The 17705-nt window shown below is 41.8% G+C and overlaps 1 protein-coding gene across 1 annotated transcript; it reads left to right on the top strand.

Annotated features, from left to right (window-relative positions):
- The first annotated feature begins 1044 nt into the window (after positions 1-1044).
- LOC134220359 (ecto-NOX disulfide-thiol exchanger 2) lies at positions 1045-17609 on the top strand. Its single transcript, XM_062699405.1, has 5 exons — positions 1045-1207; positions 1291-2463; positions 3768-3874; positions 5934-6035; positions 16815-17609. Exons 1-5 carry the CDS (start codon positions 1159-1161, stop codon positions 17481-17483), a joined length of 2100 nt encoding a protein of 699 aa, XP_062555389.1. The 5' UTR covers positions 1045-1158; the 3' UTR covers positions 17484-17609.
- The last annotated feature ends 96 nt before the right edge of the window (positions 17610-17705 follow it).

Consider the following 17705-nt stretch of genomic DNA (forward strand, 5'->3'; position numbering starts at 1 on the left):
ACGGCATTCGTTAACTGAAAAGTAAAGTACATTCAAAGTTAATTGCCTATATGCCGGGTATTAAGCCACCCGGAGTTGATATTAATTACTATGTCTGAAACTCGATTATGCATCTGCACAACATGTGATGGAATTAGTTCGGAAAAGGCGCCCCTTCAGTGGGCTTTGATCCAACGACCCCAGTACGCTAGTATGAGGTGCATTCCCTACTAAGCTACGAAGGACTTCCGTCGTCCTCCGCAGCTTAGCGGGTACTGATGAATAGAGATGTCGCAAATTAATCGATTACTTCGATTAATCGATTCATCGTTGTGATAATCGATTAATTTTGAATCGATTATTACCCAACGATTAATCGATTCAATAACTGAGATGAATCGTGAGTAATCGATTAGTTACTAATCGATTAATCAGAATTTTACGACATCATAAGGATGTCGAAAATTAATTGATTATTTCGATTAATCGATTCATCGTTGTGATAATCGATTAATTTTGAATCGATTACTATACAATGATTAATCGATTCAATAATCGACAAGAATCAAGAGTAATCGATTAGTAACTAATCGATTAATCGGGATTTTACGACATCTCTAAAGGAAATGAAGCAAACATTTTGCAGTTATCGAACGGCTCCTGTACTAAACTGTCAAATCTTATGTATTTTTGACATTTAGATCCACTATCCTCGCCAGCAAAAGATATGTTCCGGATAGCGACGACAGCGACAATCTTTATCTAGTAACTAAAATATTTTTTCGTCAAATCATGGCACCGGGAATCGATTACATGTGACGTTACATGGTACGCTTACATGTGCCTAACGAGTAGTGAGCTATAATTGGGTAGATTTCATTCACATTCAAATTGGTGAAATCGGCAGTAACTAAAATATCTCTGTTGTAAATGTCTTCAAATTGAAGACATGTCTTCAAATCTGGCATCGCTGATTCTGAAAAATAAGGCTTGCGACGTACTAGATTGCTCTTTTGCGGTAAAAGATTTTGTAGTGCCTGTCAATGTCTTATCCCTCGTTTTCTTGACGTTTCAGGATACAGTCAGAGATTTTGTTTACGTAAATCAGGACTTTTTCTCCGCGAAAATTTTTGATTTAGTTAAATTCCTGAAATTCCTGGGGGCCAAGGCTTCGCAGTCATGTCCTTCACGCTTAATTCGCTGTCGGGCAACGCTATAGCCACAATGCGTAAGTATTGTTTCTTTCAATATGACAATTTTAAACCTTTATTCTTTGAAGAAAAATCGATTTTCATGGAGAATGTTTTCCAGATCCCATAATGGGAAGTATTGCAGGCGGGAGTGGCTTCATTGCTCAACCCATCGCCACGACCAGCGCCGCTTCATTGTTGAGCAATAGTCAACTGGAATATGCCCGTAAGCAAAGTCAAACCCAATCCGGAGCCGCTCCGATGGATCTGGAGTCGGCCGCAGAGAGAGATTCGATGAAGGAAGTATGTGTGAGTGAAAAGAAGGAACCAATGGTTCAGAAGAGTGGTCCACTGGGAGTGGATGCAAGTGGACAGATTTTGTTCAACGGATTGATCCCTCAACCGCAAGGTTTCATGATGATGGCCCCTGGAATGATGAACATGATGGATGGTTCGTCGCTTATCGGAATGCAGACGTTCCCGGTTATGGCCGCACAGCAGATTAACACTGGAGTTGACATCAGCCAACAGACGTTGGGTGTCGTTAGGACAGAGGATGGCAGTAAAGAGATCATTTATTGCAAATCGTGTACAATGTTTCCACCAAACCCAAACGTACCAACACCCAAAACGATTGATCGTCCACCTGGATGCAGAACAGTGTTCGTGGGAGGTCTTCCGAATTCCATCACCGAAGAGATTATCCGTGAAATATTTGAACGTTGTGGGGAAATTACTACCCTTAGGTTTTCTAAGAAAAACTTTTGTCATATTCGCTACGTTTACGAAGCATCGGTGGACTCGGCGATCTATTTATCTGGTTATCGAATCAAGTTGAGTACTGGTGGATTCAATTTCACTTCCCCTGAGCCGAAAGATCCGGCTACCTTCGGACAACTCCATGTTGATTATGCTCACGCTCGTGACGATCAGTATGACTACGAATGCAGGCAACGAAAGCTACAACGAGAGCGCCGCCACCGGGAACGTGTCGAAGATGATCGTCTAAGACCTACTTCCCCTCAGCCAATTGTTCATTACACTGACCATGAGGCAACTTCCGTCGCAGAAAAACTGAAAACAGACGAAACTTTCATCAAAGCTGTCCAAACGCTCATCACTTGGCTCGAGAGAGGAGATTGCAACAAGAAGAACGCCAATAATTTTTACACAATGATTCAGAGCACCAACTCGCATGTTCGGCGCTTGTTGAACGAGAAAGGAATAACCGACGAGGAGTTGTGCCGGGCAAAGGAGCAATACCGGAAGCAAATGCAGTGTATGCTGTCACAATGTAAGTAGATAGTTCTTTATTTACCTTAATGTTTGTCAACACACCTGAAAAAATTACGTCGTGGTTGAAAGTGGTAAGAAGCAGCCTACATATTTGATTTTCAAGCACATTTCTCCCAATTCCATACTTTCTTTCCCCTAACCAGAAACACATTCATCGTGATCAGTAACAGTAAGTTGAACTGTGCGACAACATAGCTCAGTACGATTATCCAAGATCATCGATAAGTAACAGATTAAGGCATGTTTTTTTGGATAGTTTTGGACCATCATTGCAAACTAAACCAGTTAATGATCTTACAAAATAAATGATCAACTATTTAAACATTTATTTTTTTTCTATCGTAGAAGGAACGGTAATAAATATAACTGAATTCGAATTTAAGGACCTATCTTCCCAAAAGTTTCTCTTTGATCCTTTCTTCTTATCTATGTTAATTGTTAATACACTTTTTTTTTCTAATGCACGAAAAAGATATCAACTTCGAAAATGGAAGAAGATAATTACTTGTTGACGTACTCCATGGATCTTCTTATTTCTTGAAATGATTTCTAATTGGGAAGTGTTAAAACTCCCAAATAAATATGCCTTAAACCTGTTTCATTATCATTATATGCAAGAATTGCGGGTCATTAAATCATTTGGTGGAGGTTATTTTCAAGGACCTGCTTGGTCGCACTGTAGTTATATTTTGAAGGTATTGTATTTCAAACATAAAACTTCTTTCTCACACAAATCTCACTGTCCGGAAGAAGGGTTCTACTTAGGCAAATTGGAAACCGTTTGGTACTCTGCGAAGGTATGTAGCCGCCAATTTGCAATGAGACACTGTAGTTAACATGCGAATAAGAGTAGCCGAATTGCTTCCTGTTAACTATGCGAAAGGTTCTGTGCCTTGACGTAAACAGCATTTTACGGTAAATTCCTGAATAACATTCTATGTAACTTTGTGTTCACCATTTTCCTTCATTACTCGATAAGGCTGTCTTCGGCACATGCAACTCTTGTGCTGCTTCCTTGGGTTTCAATGTTTGTGGATCATCTTAGGTGATCTAAATTCAATTCCTACTCAACATCTACAAATCTCAGAAATTGTAGCAGGTATAAAAATCGGATCAATATTTTGATATGCAATTTACTGTACATATAGAAGCCCGATAATCTTGTTTGAATAGGTATAACAACGAACCATTTCCTATTTCCCTCTCATTAAGACTTTACCACAAAACAAATTACAGCAAAACCCAGGAAAATGCTCTATCATTATTATTACTGTTATTATTTTCCACTTCACTCCAATTCAGTCAATCAGATTGAAAAAGTGTTCAATGCGGCCAGTCACAAGAAGGTTTGGGATCATTTTTCTAAAGCCCAGAGAAAGAACATCGATGCCTGGAAGAAGCAATCGCTGGTATGTATTACAAATGTTTTCTTATTACTCGTTCGGTTGGTTTGCATTTTTTTTTCTCCTGGTCCGAACTAGAGTTTCTGCAAAGTTCATAGCATTGAAGTCATGTCTCGCATTGTAGTGTCCTTTTTGGTTATTTGGCAGTTTCCTCCAATAATATCAAATGCATGTTTTTAGACAACTTAGACAATAATATGCAATATGTGCTCGACTTGAATCAATTAATAGATAGATACCAGTGTTTCTCAATTTTTGTTTTGACATTTTGAAATATTGGAACTCCAAGTTTGCTATCAGTCAGGTTTATTATTCTAAAGATACGTTTAGTTGTAAAATACACAAATTAGGAAACCCAGTTAGAAAGTAAAGCATGCAATGATTTTTAGCGAGGTTACCATAAAGTGGCAATTTGAGAATTGCAGATCAAACAAAGAAAAATGTGTAGGAATTCATGTGATAGAGTCGATCTTAACTTAGACAGACTATCCATATTACTTTAATTCTCGACCAACCTATGATTAGGGCCGAAAAACCAACAAAGCTGAACCGAGAAAAATTAGGTTCAAATTTTCTATGAATAATTTAATTCATTTATTGAAATACAAACTCATCTCATTGCCAAAACCATGTCAATACTATACGTAAATGGTTATATTATAACAGCAGATCAAGATCAATTAAAAAACCATTCGGAATCTACAAATTTTCAGCTGAAACAAAAATCGCGCCGTTTACTCGCATCACCGGCAACACGTCTGGTTTTTAAGCCGTTTGCTCAAAGCTACTAGCACCATCGGATTTGTTTAGATTTGTTAGCCAGAGCAGTTCTGCTGTGCGATATATCGAAAACCTAGTAAGAATATACATTTTAAAATAACTTGAAGCTAGTTTTTCTAAATAAACAATTTAAAGTGAACGGCCTAAAAACCAAAGCAAACATTCCGCATGGTAGTTAAGGGCGCCAACAAAGGACTTACAAACCACTACGGTGCAAATGGTTCATGAGACGTTCACTCAAAATAGCAATTAATGTGTTTCTTAAGAAATATCAAGTACGGAGTTTTAACTAGCATGAAGAATAATTTACAAAGCAATCTTTCATGCCAGAAAATCAAAAATCATGGTTTTGGTTTATAAGCCGTAATCATATGTTACGCGAGAATTTATATCGAACGAAAAGCAATTCAATTCCTTGTAATAATTTGATAATAATAACTCCCTTAAAATATATTTTACCACATCTATTGCATTTTACTACTACATATTTAGTTTGCATGCTTATTTTTGTGTTCATTGTGTATCAAACATTGAACATGAACACATTCATGCGAATTGGAAAGAATTTAAAATAACTAAAAAATATACATATCAAAATTAACTTGCAATATATTTCCTAGGATCAAAATGTATCTGTCCATCATGTCGTTATGCTATTTAATTAAAAATTGAGAAACATTGGTTTTATATGTTAAAATCTTATTGCTTCTATTGCACGTGGCATGTACGCTTGTAAAAGAAAATACTTTAATAAACGCACGGCACTTGCAACATTGCACCAAATAAAAAAGTTCGCTTTTAAACCTACAATAAGAATCCATTTCATAAAATTGTCGATCAAAGGTTATGGTGGAAGGGTGATTTGAAAGTGTAGTTTGATGATTCTGCAGAGGTAAGTACAAAAAAGTAATCGCAACCCAACCAACAAAGATAGGAACGCCATCAAAACAGACAAAGATTCTCTGATCAAGAAAGCCCAATCTGATGGGATGGATATCGGATTGTGCAATCGTAATTCATCATCTTTTTGGTCGGCTCAGAACATCGGCGGCGAAGATTGGAAGCGCCTCAGGAAATTTGTAATAAGAGTATTCTATTCTAAATCAGTTATAAATGAATATATCGAATTTAATTCCTCAACATTAATATTTAGCACTTAAGACCTACTGTTAAGATAACATCTAAGCGAAGGTAAATGTGAGATCTTTTCTACATTGTATCAATTTATTTCTCTCTGTTATACGGAAATGCCACGATGGGTGAACGAATGATTATCGATGATTAGGAAATCAAAAGCGTTCAACTGGATGATCTCGGTGATGACGAAATGGACCTATCGGAAGATGACGGGTCCGCTCCCAAGAAGTCCCGTTGGGATGTCCGAAAGGTAAGTGTTGTTATCATAATGATAATTTATCCAGTACAATCGTAATTAGTGATGGTCCAACTAGTAAGCAAATTATGTCAAAACCAAATGCAAACAAAGAAACCCTTCGGCGTAGCGTTTTGCGAAATAAATGGTAGTTGATTGGAAATTGAATTTTATGAAATATTCGTTGTAAACCACCCCGCGCAGGAGAAAATAACTCAATAATACCTATGTTAGTTTATTCGTTTTTCTCTTTTTTTATTTATTTTCAAACTGAGGCAGGAGTGGCATGTACAGTGCTTAAAAGTCTTCTCCATTCAGCTCGGTCCATGGTTGCACGTCGCCAACCACGCAGTCTGCGGAGGGTCCGCAAATCGTCATACACCATTTTAACCGGATTATTGTCCGACATTCTGGCTACGTACCCGGCCCACCGCAGTCTTCCGATTTCCGCGGTATGAACGATGGATGGTTCTCCCAGCAGCTCATGCAACTCGTGGTTCATTCGCCTCCTCCAAGTAACTTCCGCCATTTGCACCCCACCATAGATGATACGCAGCACTTTCCTTTCGAAAACTCCCAGTGCGCGTTGGTCCTCCACTAGCATCGTTCAGGTCTCGTGTCCGTAGAGAACTAGCGGTCTAATAAGCGTTTTGTAAATAGTCAGTTTGGTACGGTGGCAAACTTTATTCGTTTTTGCTGGTAACGTTATCGGAGGTCACTAGTAAGCCCAAGCATACGAATTTTTCAACCACCTCGATTTCGTGACCACCAATACAAACTCGTGGTGGTGTCTTTTCTTGAGCCTCTTCCTATCATGTACTTCGTCTTCGACGTGTTGATGACTAGTCCAATCCGTTTAGCTTCGCTTTTCAGTCTGATGTAGGCTTCTTCCATCTTCTCAAACATACGTGTCATAATATCAATGTCGTCGGTGAAACCAAATAACTGGACGGACGTCGTGAAAATCGTACCGCTCGTGTCGATCCCTGACCTTCGTGTTACTCCCTCCAAAGTGATGTTGAATAGCAGACACGAAAGACCATCACCTTGCCGTAACCCTCTGCGCGTTTCGAAGGGACTCGAGAATGCCCCTGAAACTCGAACTATGCTCATCACCCGAAACAAAGTCGCCTTGATCAACCGTTATAAGTTCAATCAAAGTTAATTGCCTATTTCCGGGGATTAAACCACCCGACTTGGACATTAATTTACAATGTTGTGAAAACTCATATGTGAATATGTACATTATGTGTGTGGGGAATAAAGTGAGCCTGACAAAAACATTTTATTTTAATTGTCGTTTATTTAAAGGCTCAGGCGCCAGGAGGCATAACGGAGCCATAACTTGGTTGAATTGTTTGTACAATTTCATGATTTGCTTCTTAATTTATATGTTAGCATTGGGGAGCCGAAAAACTCGCGGCTTGGTCGAGGTTAAGGATTACAAAACAAAAAAAAATAGGAGGGGAAGGGGCCTAGGATCTGTGACGATGTTCTTGAGCAGCGTTGCTGTGCTGTTCTCACTGCTGACAGAGGACGAACTGTAAAGATACAAACAAAGCGTTTTTGCCGAGCGGAGTGGGTGTGGGCGAGGTGAACATGGCCCAACGAAAGACAGGGGAGTTAAACTGACACATTTATACGTTTCAAAAAGTTATATACCTGGGCCATGTAGTCAAGGTCAAGCTTACCCAGCACATCTCTAATATTCTCCTTTTCTGGTTTCCCTTGGGCCCGGAGGGATACACATAAATCGGACCTGGCAAATCCGTATTCGGGACAGTTCCAGACTACGTGGTTGATGTCTTGATAGCCTACACCACAGCTGCATTGATTACTGTCTGCGAGCCCTATTCGATAGGAATGCGCGTTTAATGAGTAATGGTTGGACATTAGACGACACACCACTTTAATGAAGTCTCGACTAAGATCCAACCCCTTGAACCAGGGTTTCTTCGATACATGCGGGAGAATAGAATGTAACCATCTCCCCAAATCTCCTTCATCCCATTTTTTTGCCAATCGAACAAGACCTGTTGACGAACAATTGTAAAATATTCATTAAAGGCGATTTGACGCTCGTATATATCGCCTTCCATAGCGCCCGCCTTGGCAAGTGAATCCGCTTTCTCATTACCCGGAATTGAGCAATGTGAAGGGACCCATGCAAAGGTGATGGTGTACAAGCTATTCGATCGAGCACTCAATGTGGTTCGTATTTTGTTCAGGAAATACGGTGAGTGCTGCACCGGCCTCATTGAACGAATTGCCTCAAGGGAGCTGAGACTATCCGTGAAAATGAAGTATTTATCAGAGGGAATAGAGGCTATTCGCTCTAATGCGTAGTGTATAGCCGCTAGTTCCGCGACATATACTGAACAAGGATTCTGAAGTTTTCGAGCGGCGCTATGAAATTCATTAAAAACACCAAAACCAGTGGATTCATTTAATTTTGACCCGTCGGTGAAATACCTTTTGTCACAACTGACCTCACTGTACTTGCTAGCAAAAATTGATGGTATGCACTCCGTTCGGTGCGGATCCGGTATCCCACGGATCTCTTGTCTCATGGTCAGATCAAAAACTACAGTGGAACTGGAGGAGTCTAAGAAGCAACTACGATTGGGAACATTCGAGGAAGGGCCAATCTCCAGGCTCATGTACCAATGGTACAGGGTCATAAACTTTGATTGGAAGTTTCGTTCGATAAGCTTCTCAAAATTCTCAATTACCAATGGATTTAAAACCTCACACCGAATGAGGAACCTAATCGACAATTCCGCGAGGCGATCTGTTAAAGGAAGTACTCCCGCAAGTACCTCCAAACTCATTGTATGAGTCGAGTTCATACAGCCCAACGCGATACGGAGACAACGATATTGAATACGTTGCAGCTTTAAAATGTGAGTTTTCGCGGCGGATTGGAAACAGAAACTACCGTATTCGAGAACCAACAGAATCGTTGTGCGATAAAGCATTATCAGATCTTCCGGGTGGGCTCCCCACCATGTACCGGTAACTATCCGCATGAAGTTGATTCGTTGTTGGCATTTCTGATACAGATGTCTAATGTGCATTCCCCTTTGCCTTTCGAGTCGAACCAGACCCCTAAATATTTATGTGAAAGGCCTTGAGTGATTATCTTACCCCTAAGGTGAAGCTCTAGTTCTGCTGGCTTATGCTTCCTAGAAAAGACAATCAGCTCCGTTTTCTCCGGAGAGAATTCGATACCCAGCTGAATAGCCCAAGTAGACAAATTGTCTAAAGTATCTTGCAATGGTCCTTGCAGATCGTTCGCCCTGTTCCTGTAAAGGAAACAACGGCGTCATCCGCAAGCTGTCTCAACGAGCAATTTTCCACAAGACATCCATCGATGCCTCTTACATAAAAATTATAAAGAAGGGGGCTTAGACATGAGCCCTGGGGGAGACCCATGTAACTAATTCTTGAAGTTGTTGAGTTTCCATGAGAAAAGCTCATATGTTTCTCAGACAACAAGTTGTACAAATAGTTATTTAATATTGGAGAAAGCCCACACTCGTTAAGATTGTCTGAAAGGACGTCAATGCAAACTGAGTCAAAAGCCCCCTTAATGTCCAAGAAAACTGAAGCCATTTGTTCTTTTTGAGAATAGGCCAGTTGGATATCTGTAGTAAGCAGCGCGAGACAGTCGTTCGTTCCCTTGCCTCTGCGGAATCCAAACTGTGTATCTGAAAGAAAGCCATTTGATTCAACCCATCTATCGAGCCGATTGAGAATCATCTTCTCTAACAGCTTTCGTATACACGACAGCATCGCGATTGGACGGTACGAGTTATGATCCGACGCGGGTTTATCGGGTTTTTTATGGCGATCACCCTCACTTGCCTCCATTCATCTGGAACAATGTTGCTTTCCAGGAATGTGTTGAACAAGTTCAACAAGCGCCTCTTCGCGACGTCTGGGAGGTTCTTGAGTAAGTTGAATCTGATTCTATCCATTCCTGGAGCAGAATTGTTACATGAGAAAAGAGCAAATGAGAACTCAACCAACGAAAAAGGAGCATCCATCTCATTCCGATAAGAGATTTGCTCTCGCGTAAACCATTGTCTTGGGACGAAATCCGGGCATACTTTTTTCGCGAATGCAAAGATCCACCTAGGTGAACTTTCCCTATCTTCGTTAACCGACGATACATTTCTCATTCTCCTTCCGACGGTCCAGAGAGTTGTCATAGACGTTTCTCGCGTAAGTCCATCGACAAAATGACGCCAATAACCTCGTTTCTTAGCATTCGCGAGGTTCTTGAACTTACGTTCGAGAGAAATATACCGATCATAATTACCTCGCGATCCACGCTTCCGATATTCCTTGAACGCGGCTGATTTTTCCCGATAAACTTTGGTACATTCGTCATCCCATCAGAGGGGGGTGGGGGGACCTCGACGCACATGGGGTCCCGGTATTGGTCGACTTTGAGATTGAAGCGCGCTGTTTACTATTAACCCGGCGAGAAAGTTATATTCTTCTATCGGCGGAAGTACGTCAACCGAGAACTCAGCTTCGATGATTGTCTCAGCGTATTTTACCCAGTCGATATGTTTCGTGAGGTCATATGAGTCATATGATACAACAGCTTGTGTGCTCGAGTGTTAATGGCCCGCTTAAAAGATTTCCGGATATAGATAATTTCAAACCATTCGTGATTTTTAAACATACATTTAAGATATGTAATTAAATGACGCATTTTGGTTAAACAGGAGGAGCTGGACTAAAATCACCAAAATTCGACAAATTATTATTATGCCGTACATATTAGCCGTTTTTATAATGAGCTCGACTTCAACTGCTGTAAAACCCAGAAACCACACCATTTCAGTGGTTTCCCCACATTTTGTCATCAATTCATAATGACAACATTTTGCTGACAACGACAACAATTTTTGTCGCGACAAAATTCAAAGGTGACATGACGAACTTTTTTGTCAATAACCATGACAACTATTCTAATCCGTCTGGTTGTGCAAAACCTTAGTCGCGATGGAAAGCGTCACACGACAAATATATCGTAACAAAATAAGTATGTGACAAGATTCAAAATGTCTTGTCGGAGCGAGAGACCAGTAGTACGCTGTATCGAGCTACGTTGGTTAGGTTGTGTTGTCCAGTTTGATGTGACTGTTTTCTCTTTGGTTTTGTCGCATGGTTCTTCTGTATGAAGGTGACAAATCCCAGGCCTGCGATATGAGACATCGATTTTGCGCGGCTGGACCGATCCATTGTCAATTGCAATTTTGATAGGCAAGTGATCACTACCATGGGAATCCTGAATTACTTTCCACGTACAATCCAATGTTAGTGATATCGAACAGATTGAGAGGTCAATTCTACTTTCGAGACCTGAAGGTGCCACACGCGTTGCTTCTCAGTTATTCAAATATGTCATGTTGAAGTAGTCGCACATGTCGTAAATTAACGAGGAGCGGTTGTCATCGGTCAGTTCCCCCCAGGCTGTACCGTGTGAGTTGAAATCTCCTAGGATCAACCGCGGCTCCGGCATAGCTGAGCAAATGGCCGTCAGGTCTCTGTGACGTACGGTTACATTCGGCGGAATGTATACAGAAGCTATGCTGAAGCTTTTACCTCGTACAGTGACATGACATGCGACTACTTCAGTGCCAATCATCGAGGGAAGATCTATTCTGTAAAAGGAGTGAAGCTTGTTGATCCCCAAGAGCACCCCTCCATATCCATCACCTCGATCTCGGCGAATAATGTTGAAATCGTGGAATGAAAGAACTTTATTCGAAGTTAGCCATGTTTCACTGAGGGCAAATATATCACAACCTAAACTGTGAATTAAAAACTTAAACGGATCCATATTTTTAGAAATACTCCTACAGTTCCACTGCAGAAGCACAATCTTATCCCCGACCTCGTTGGTTAAATTAGCCATCGAGGGATAAGATTGAATCAAGAACAGGCCATTTTGAGATCAGTTGCTTCAATAAGGGTTTCACCAGAGAAATTATCATGTTGATAACATTTCTTACCGCGGGTGAGATTTCAAATGTATTGAAGATGAAATCCACAATCCCAGAGAGAGTCATTTGATCTGATACCTCAACTTGACTGTGCGACAAAAACATTTGCAGTTTTTGGTTACATTGATAAATAAAATAGAATTGAAATAAAATAAAATTATAACGAATTTGAAATTCTATCGTCCTAGGCATTTGAAACGCCAGCATACTAAGAAGCTAATGAGAAGAATTTCTAAATTGAATCTCAGTAGGCTGACAGGGAATTCTAGATTGTTAGAAGGGGACAAAGAAAGTAAATGAAGATCATTCAGTGTTCGTTTCTTGAGGCGTGAACACGCACACGCCATTTGATTGCAAGTGTCCAACGCTTATTTTCAACAAAAAAAGCATGTTGGAGAACGGATTTGCTTGGCTACGACAATGTGGAAGATATTGATTTGGAAAATGTAAATGTAGGCCGACGGAGGATCTTCGTAGCTTTGTTGGTTAAAGCACCAGAGTACCTTGTAGGCGGCGTTCAGCAATCCAGGACACACGACACCTTCCATCCACTCCTGCGGCAGAACCTCATCCTCCCAAACTTTGGTAATTACCAGTGCACCGCTCTAGCCAGTGTCTCGCCACCGTATTTAAACAGCTCTCCTGGTAGTTGGTCAACTCCAGGGGCTTTGTTGTGTTTCAGCCGTTGTGTTGATCCCAGGTTCACTACCATGCCATCACCGCTGTCTGCCACATTGCCATTCAGGTGCTCTTCGTAATACTGCCGCCACCTCACGCTCGTTCGTAAGAAGGTTCCCGTTTATGTGCTTACAAATATCGAGCTGTGGCACGTGTTACAAACCAATAAAGAAATAAAAGAAGTCGACCGAAATCTAACCTGGCAACAGGTTAAAGCGATAGCCGGGCAACGCTCAGGATGGAGATCTTTCAAGTCGGCCCTTTGCACCACCGGAGGTGTACAGGATCCATAAGTAAGTAAGTAAGCACGTGTCACTTACGTGAACGGTTTAACTTCTCATAGAACGTTCATGCGTTATTAACGCGGTATAGTTGCTCCGTTTCTTCACGGTCTCATCCTGCTGGCCCTTTTTCCTCCGAAAGTCTTGTCGTGCAGTCTTGCAGCAATCTCGCCCATACTGCATTCTTCTTCTCAACAAACTGATCACATTCGCCGTCATACCAGTCGTTTCTCTGATCCGGGAGCACCGTGCCAAGTGCAGCAGTTGCGGTGCCACCAATGGCGGATCTAATATATCTCCAGTCCTCTTCAAGAGACACTGCGCTGCACACTTCCAGCTGCTGCGCAAAGTCCTAGTCTACAGGACAGGACAATGCGTTGACGTTGCTTGTCAGCTCGTGCAACCACAAAATGGATGCCGCTGGCTGAGTCCAGGAAGAGCCGAACCGAACTGCGGCCTCTCGGCGCCATATGCCACGGGATATTTCAAGCTCTACAGCGGAACTGGTCCTGGACTGGAACTTGGAAGGCAGACGGTGATGTTTTGAACGTGGAACACAGGGGTCCTATTGAAGGGTACCCACGTGGTTGTGGTGGTTAGCTAAGAGAGGGGACGGTTGGGCATTTGGTAAGTGACTGTTCTGCCTGGATGATTCCTTGATGAAACTTCTCCTCAACACTTCTCTCTAAATACTCACTTCCAATTTTAACTTTGCCAAAATATACTTTGCTTTCTCGTATGCACACGTCTTGTTCTTTCGAGCGTTTAGAACTTATGGCTTCCCAAGCAATGGCGGTTTTTCGTCCAAGCCTTCGCTTGTTGAGATTTTCCTCATCACGTTTTCGCCTCATCATGCCCCCCTTTTACCATCCATCATGGCCGCCCAATCATATCCTTCTGCGACGCCTGATGGTAAGTAGCGGAATCCTGGTGCTGCGTTCTGCACCATGGGTATCGGATGCTGTCCAACGTAAACATTCAAATGTTTTCTAGGTATTGAGAATATTGAAATAGAACGATATAAAAATTTCGAAATTTCACTAATCTTGGGACACTTTACACACCACTGGTTACATTCTTCTGGATTCCGTTTGGAATACTTCGATGATCCTGAAAGAAATTTTTTAGAGATTCCAATAAGAATCCTTCTCGAATACCAAAGGGAATTGTGGAGATTATCATACTGCTAGGCAAGCGGAAGTCTGTTGATAAACTGTCACTCCAGTCCGTGATGGATGATCATATGTCGTTGACTGCGAAGTACCACGATGCTTTGATTGATATTTTGGTGGCTCTCCGTTTATTGTTTATATCAAGCATACTTTGATGCATTCCAATCAATTGGATATACAGCATTACGCGCACGGTAATGGCTGCCACGGTAACGGAAGAAACGGCCTTTTACCCTCAGCTTGTACATCCTTGCGTTGATTGGCTGCCAATCAATCACGCGTTGGCACATCTTGCCCAAAACTATGAAGCCGGTTCCCAGCTCGCTGGTGGTGCTACAACTTTGGTAGAAGGTAACCGCTTGATGCCCGCTTTTCCACATTTTCTGTCCTGTCCAGCAGATTTCCTCCAGCACTACAACGTCGAAGTTGCGGGAATGTAATTCATTTTAGATTATTCTGTCGCAACCTGCGAAGCCTAGTGACTTGCAGTTCCATGTTCCAAGCTTCCAATCGTGATCCATTATTCATCGCCTAGGTCGTTGCCGATTGTATAGAGTCGTATCATCTTCTATGTCGTTCGTATTGGTTGTTTTTAAAGGCCGCTTATTGGGCCTGCGCAAACCTCCTGTCTTGGCGGAGGGCCGTCGTGTCAGGTCTGTATAGCGTCCCTCATAACACCAGGACTTGGGCTTGTGCGCTTTGAGCGACACACGGTCGCTTTTCCCCCACCACATCCTAGGCAGGCACCACAACTCGTAGATGACCTGGGGATGGATCGTCAAGCCCTTGGATATAGTCCCTACTGCAGTAGCACAGAAGAAAAGTGTCAATAGCATCGCGGAGTGTTTGTCAAGTCTCCATGTTGGTTTTACTGTTTGTCTTGGCTGCTCTTGAACATTCTACGCACGTTCGAATACGATGATTGATCTGCTAGTTTACTCCAGGTCAATAGACGTAGTTACGTGCTATACCGCACTTTTTCTACTCCAGGATGTTCCTTGTGTAGTGCTCGTAGCGCACGGTCCCGAAATTTCGAGGAAATAGCCAGTCGTTCTCCATAGGTGAGGCAATCGGAAACAATTGATAAACTGTCCCTCCTGTTGATCAGTGCGAGTCCCTCCTTGATTTGACGAACCGGAACATCGTTGATATGAATTTCCACGTACTTCCTCCGCTGACTGATGTTCTTCACTGATACAATCTTTACATCCTTGCTGTTCTTGGAACTGTACTGCCGCTGCTGTTGCCAGATGAAAAACAGGCTCAATATCCATCTTTATGTCCTTTTTCTTGCACTTGATATTCACGGATTGAGCAATCGACAGAAAAATCCATTTCCCCACACGACCAACATGGGGTTTTCGGTTGATTGTTATTCACTTCCACCCGGCACCTTGTTTGTGTCTTGGCTTGAAAGGTCAATCCTGATGAACTGCATTCACAGCACTGAATGATTTTTATTTTTCTACAAGACTGTTATCTTGGTTCAAGTTCAGTAAACTTTTACAATCTTCCACCACTTTTTCAGACACAAATAACGGCGGTGAAACACAGAAACTGGGAATCAAAAAATCGTTTTTCAATTTCGTGACTGTTTCACTGAATGTTAACTCTTTTGATAGTCTAGGCAAAATAAAGCTTGTGAACTGTTCATGCGCTGCTGGATTCAATTTCCTCACTAGCAATCGAACTTTCGCTGCATCGTGGAGTTTTTCGGCATCTTTGTCGAACAAATTCGCATACCGTGCGTATCAAGAGTCAAAGGAACAGCCCTGCTCCGGATCATAAACGAACTCAGTGATGTTGCTAAAGAGCGAATCCAAATAAATTTCATCCCTCGACAACTTCTAAATGGTTAGCTAAATGGATTGCTGAAACCTGCTGAGTGAGTTGCGTCATCAACTGCTGCTGCTGTTAAGGATTTGCATCAGCATCTGGTTGAAATTCTGCGATGCGCCTCCTGATGCCTGCTGTACAGTTGGATCCGGCATTATGCTGCTAACCTCAACCGAAACCGAACACCGACACTGAATATACTCGTCGTCTCTTTGTTGTGATAGATGGGCCGATGATTTACACAACAAACAGATTAAAATCTTTATTCAAAACTAATTACAAACAATTTAAAACGCGGCGTGGTAACTGTCGCGGTGGTGGTGAATGCACTTAATAAATTTAACTGTTGCTGTCGGCTGACAGATCGCTTCCTCTCGTTTGCTCCCTCGGTATACGTCAGTCGCTCTGACAGATGGTGTCAGACGATGAGCCCACCGGTAAATAGGTGCGTTTCTTGGTCGTAGGGTGGTCCTCCCAACACTTTTGAATTAGCGATTGCGGATATTTACACACATATTGGATACAAGTCTCAATATCTGTTATCTGTGGTAACACGAACTTTTGATTGACGTGTTAATTTATGTCAAATCCCACTACAGCACATGCAGGACCCCACTCTGTACATACGCTCTGTACATATGCTCATAGCTGAGAGATTCTCATACAATGTATTATGTACTCGCCACTTCCTGCTGCATAAGGGCAACTTTACGTTAATTAGATTTGAGAATCAGAAGAATGTTTTTCCTATATGCAATTCTAATCCGGCTAAGGTTTTAAACGCATATCTCTGATACATTTTAGGAACGTCGGGACAGTGCATCAGATGCGGACGCGCAAGCCGTACGATCAGACCTTGAAATGAAAACTATGCAAATTCAAGTCCTACAGGAGACAATCCGGAATCTACAAACCCAGTTACTTGAAAACAAATCCAAAGAGACGGAACGTCAAAATAAGGTTCAAGATCTTGAAGACAAGCTGAAAGAAGCCAACGTGAAACAGTTGCTTTTAAAAACTAAAATAGCTACAACGCAATCGAAATTGTCCCTCTGTACAACGAATACTTCTTCCTCGAAGGGTGGTTCGGAGTTGGATGAAAGCGAACTGTCAGAATCGGAGCATAAGCCCACTTCGGAAGCAACTTCCGCGCCGACGGTGGATGTGACTCCCATAGCGGAGCCACCAAAAAGCCCTCCTCCACCCGCAGTAATTGATCCGAAAGAAGCCAAAGTTATCACTCTGGTTTCTGCCTTCCTAGTCGTACATCCGCATGGTGCCAGCATCGACTACATATGGTCGTACGTGAATCGCTATGTTCCGGAGTTGAAATCAAAACAGGTGGAAGAGGTGTTACAGCGATACTCGGATCTCTTCCGTGAAGAGATGAGTGGCGTTGGCGCCAAAATCGTACGCAATTGGAAGTTCAGCGGATTCGAGTGCAAGGAAGAAGAGGAAGGTGAAAAATCGTAGATATCAATCGAACGTTTATATCACAACTCACTACAAAATTAGTATTTATTCGTCTTTCGTAATTATCGCAAACATGTTGTTTTGTACGAAATAAATTTTAATATAATAAATTCGTTTATTACAGTATATTCCTGTTTGCGCCATTTACTTCTCATGAGTATCACATCTTTATTGGGGTTTATTATTTTAGCCAATATATTTGCAACAACAACATTAAATATT

This window comes from Armigeres subalbatus, chromosome 3 (genome assembly GCF_024139115.2).
Source record: "Armigeres subalbatus isolate Guangzhou_Male chromosome 3, GZ_Asu_2, whole genome shotgun sequence".
NCBI lineage: Eukaryota > Metazoa > Arthropoda > Insecta > Diptera > Culicidae > Armigeres > Armigeres subalbatus.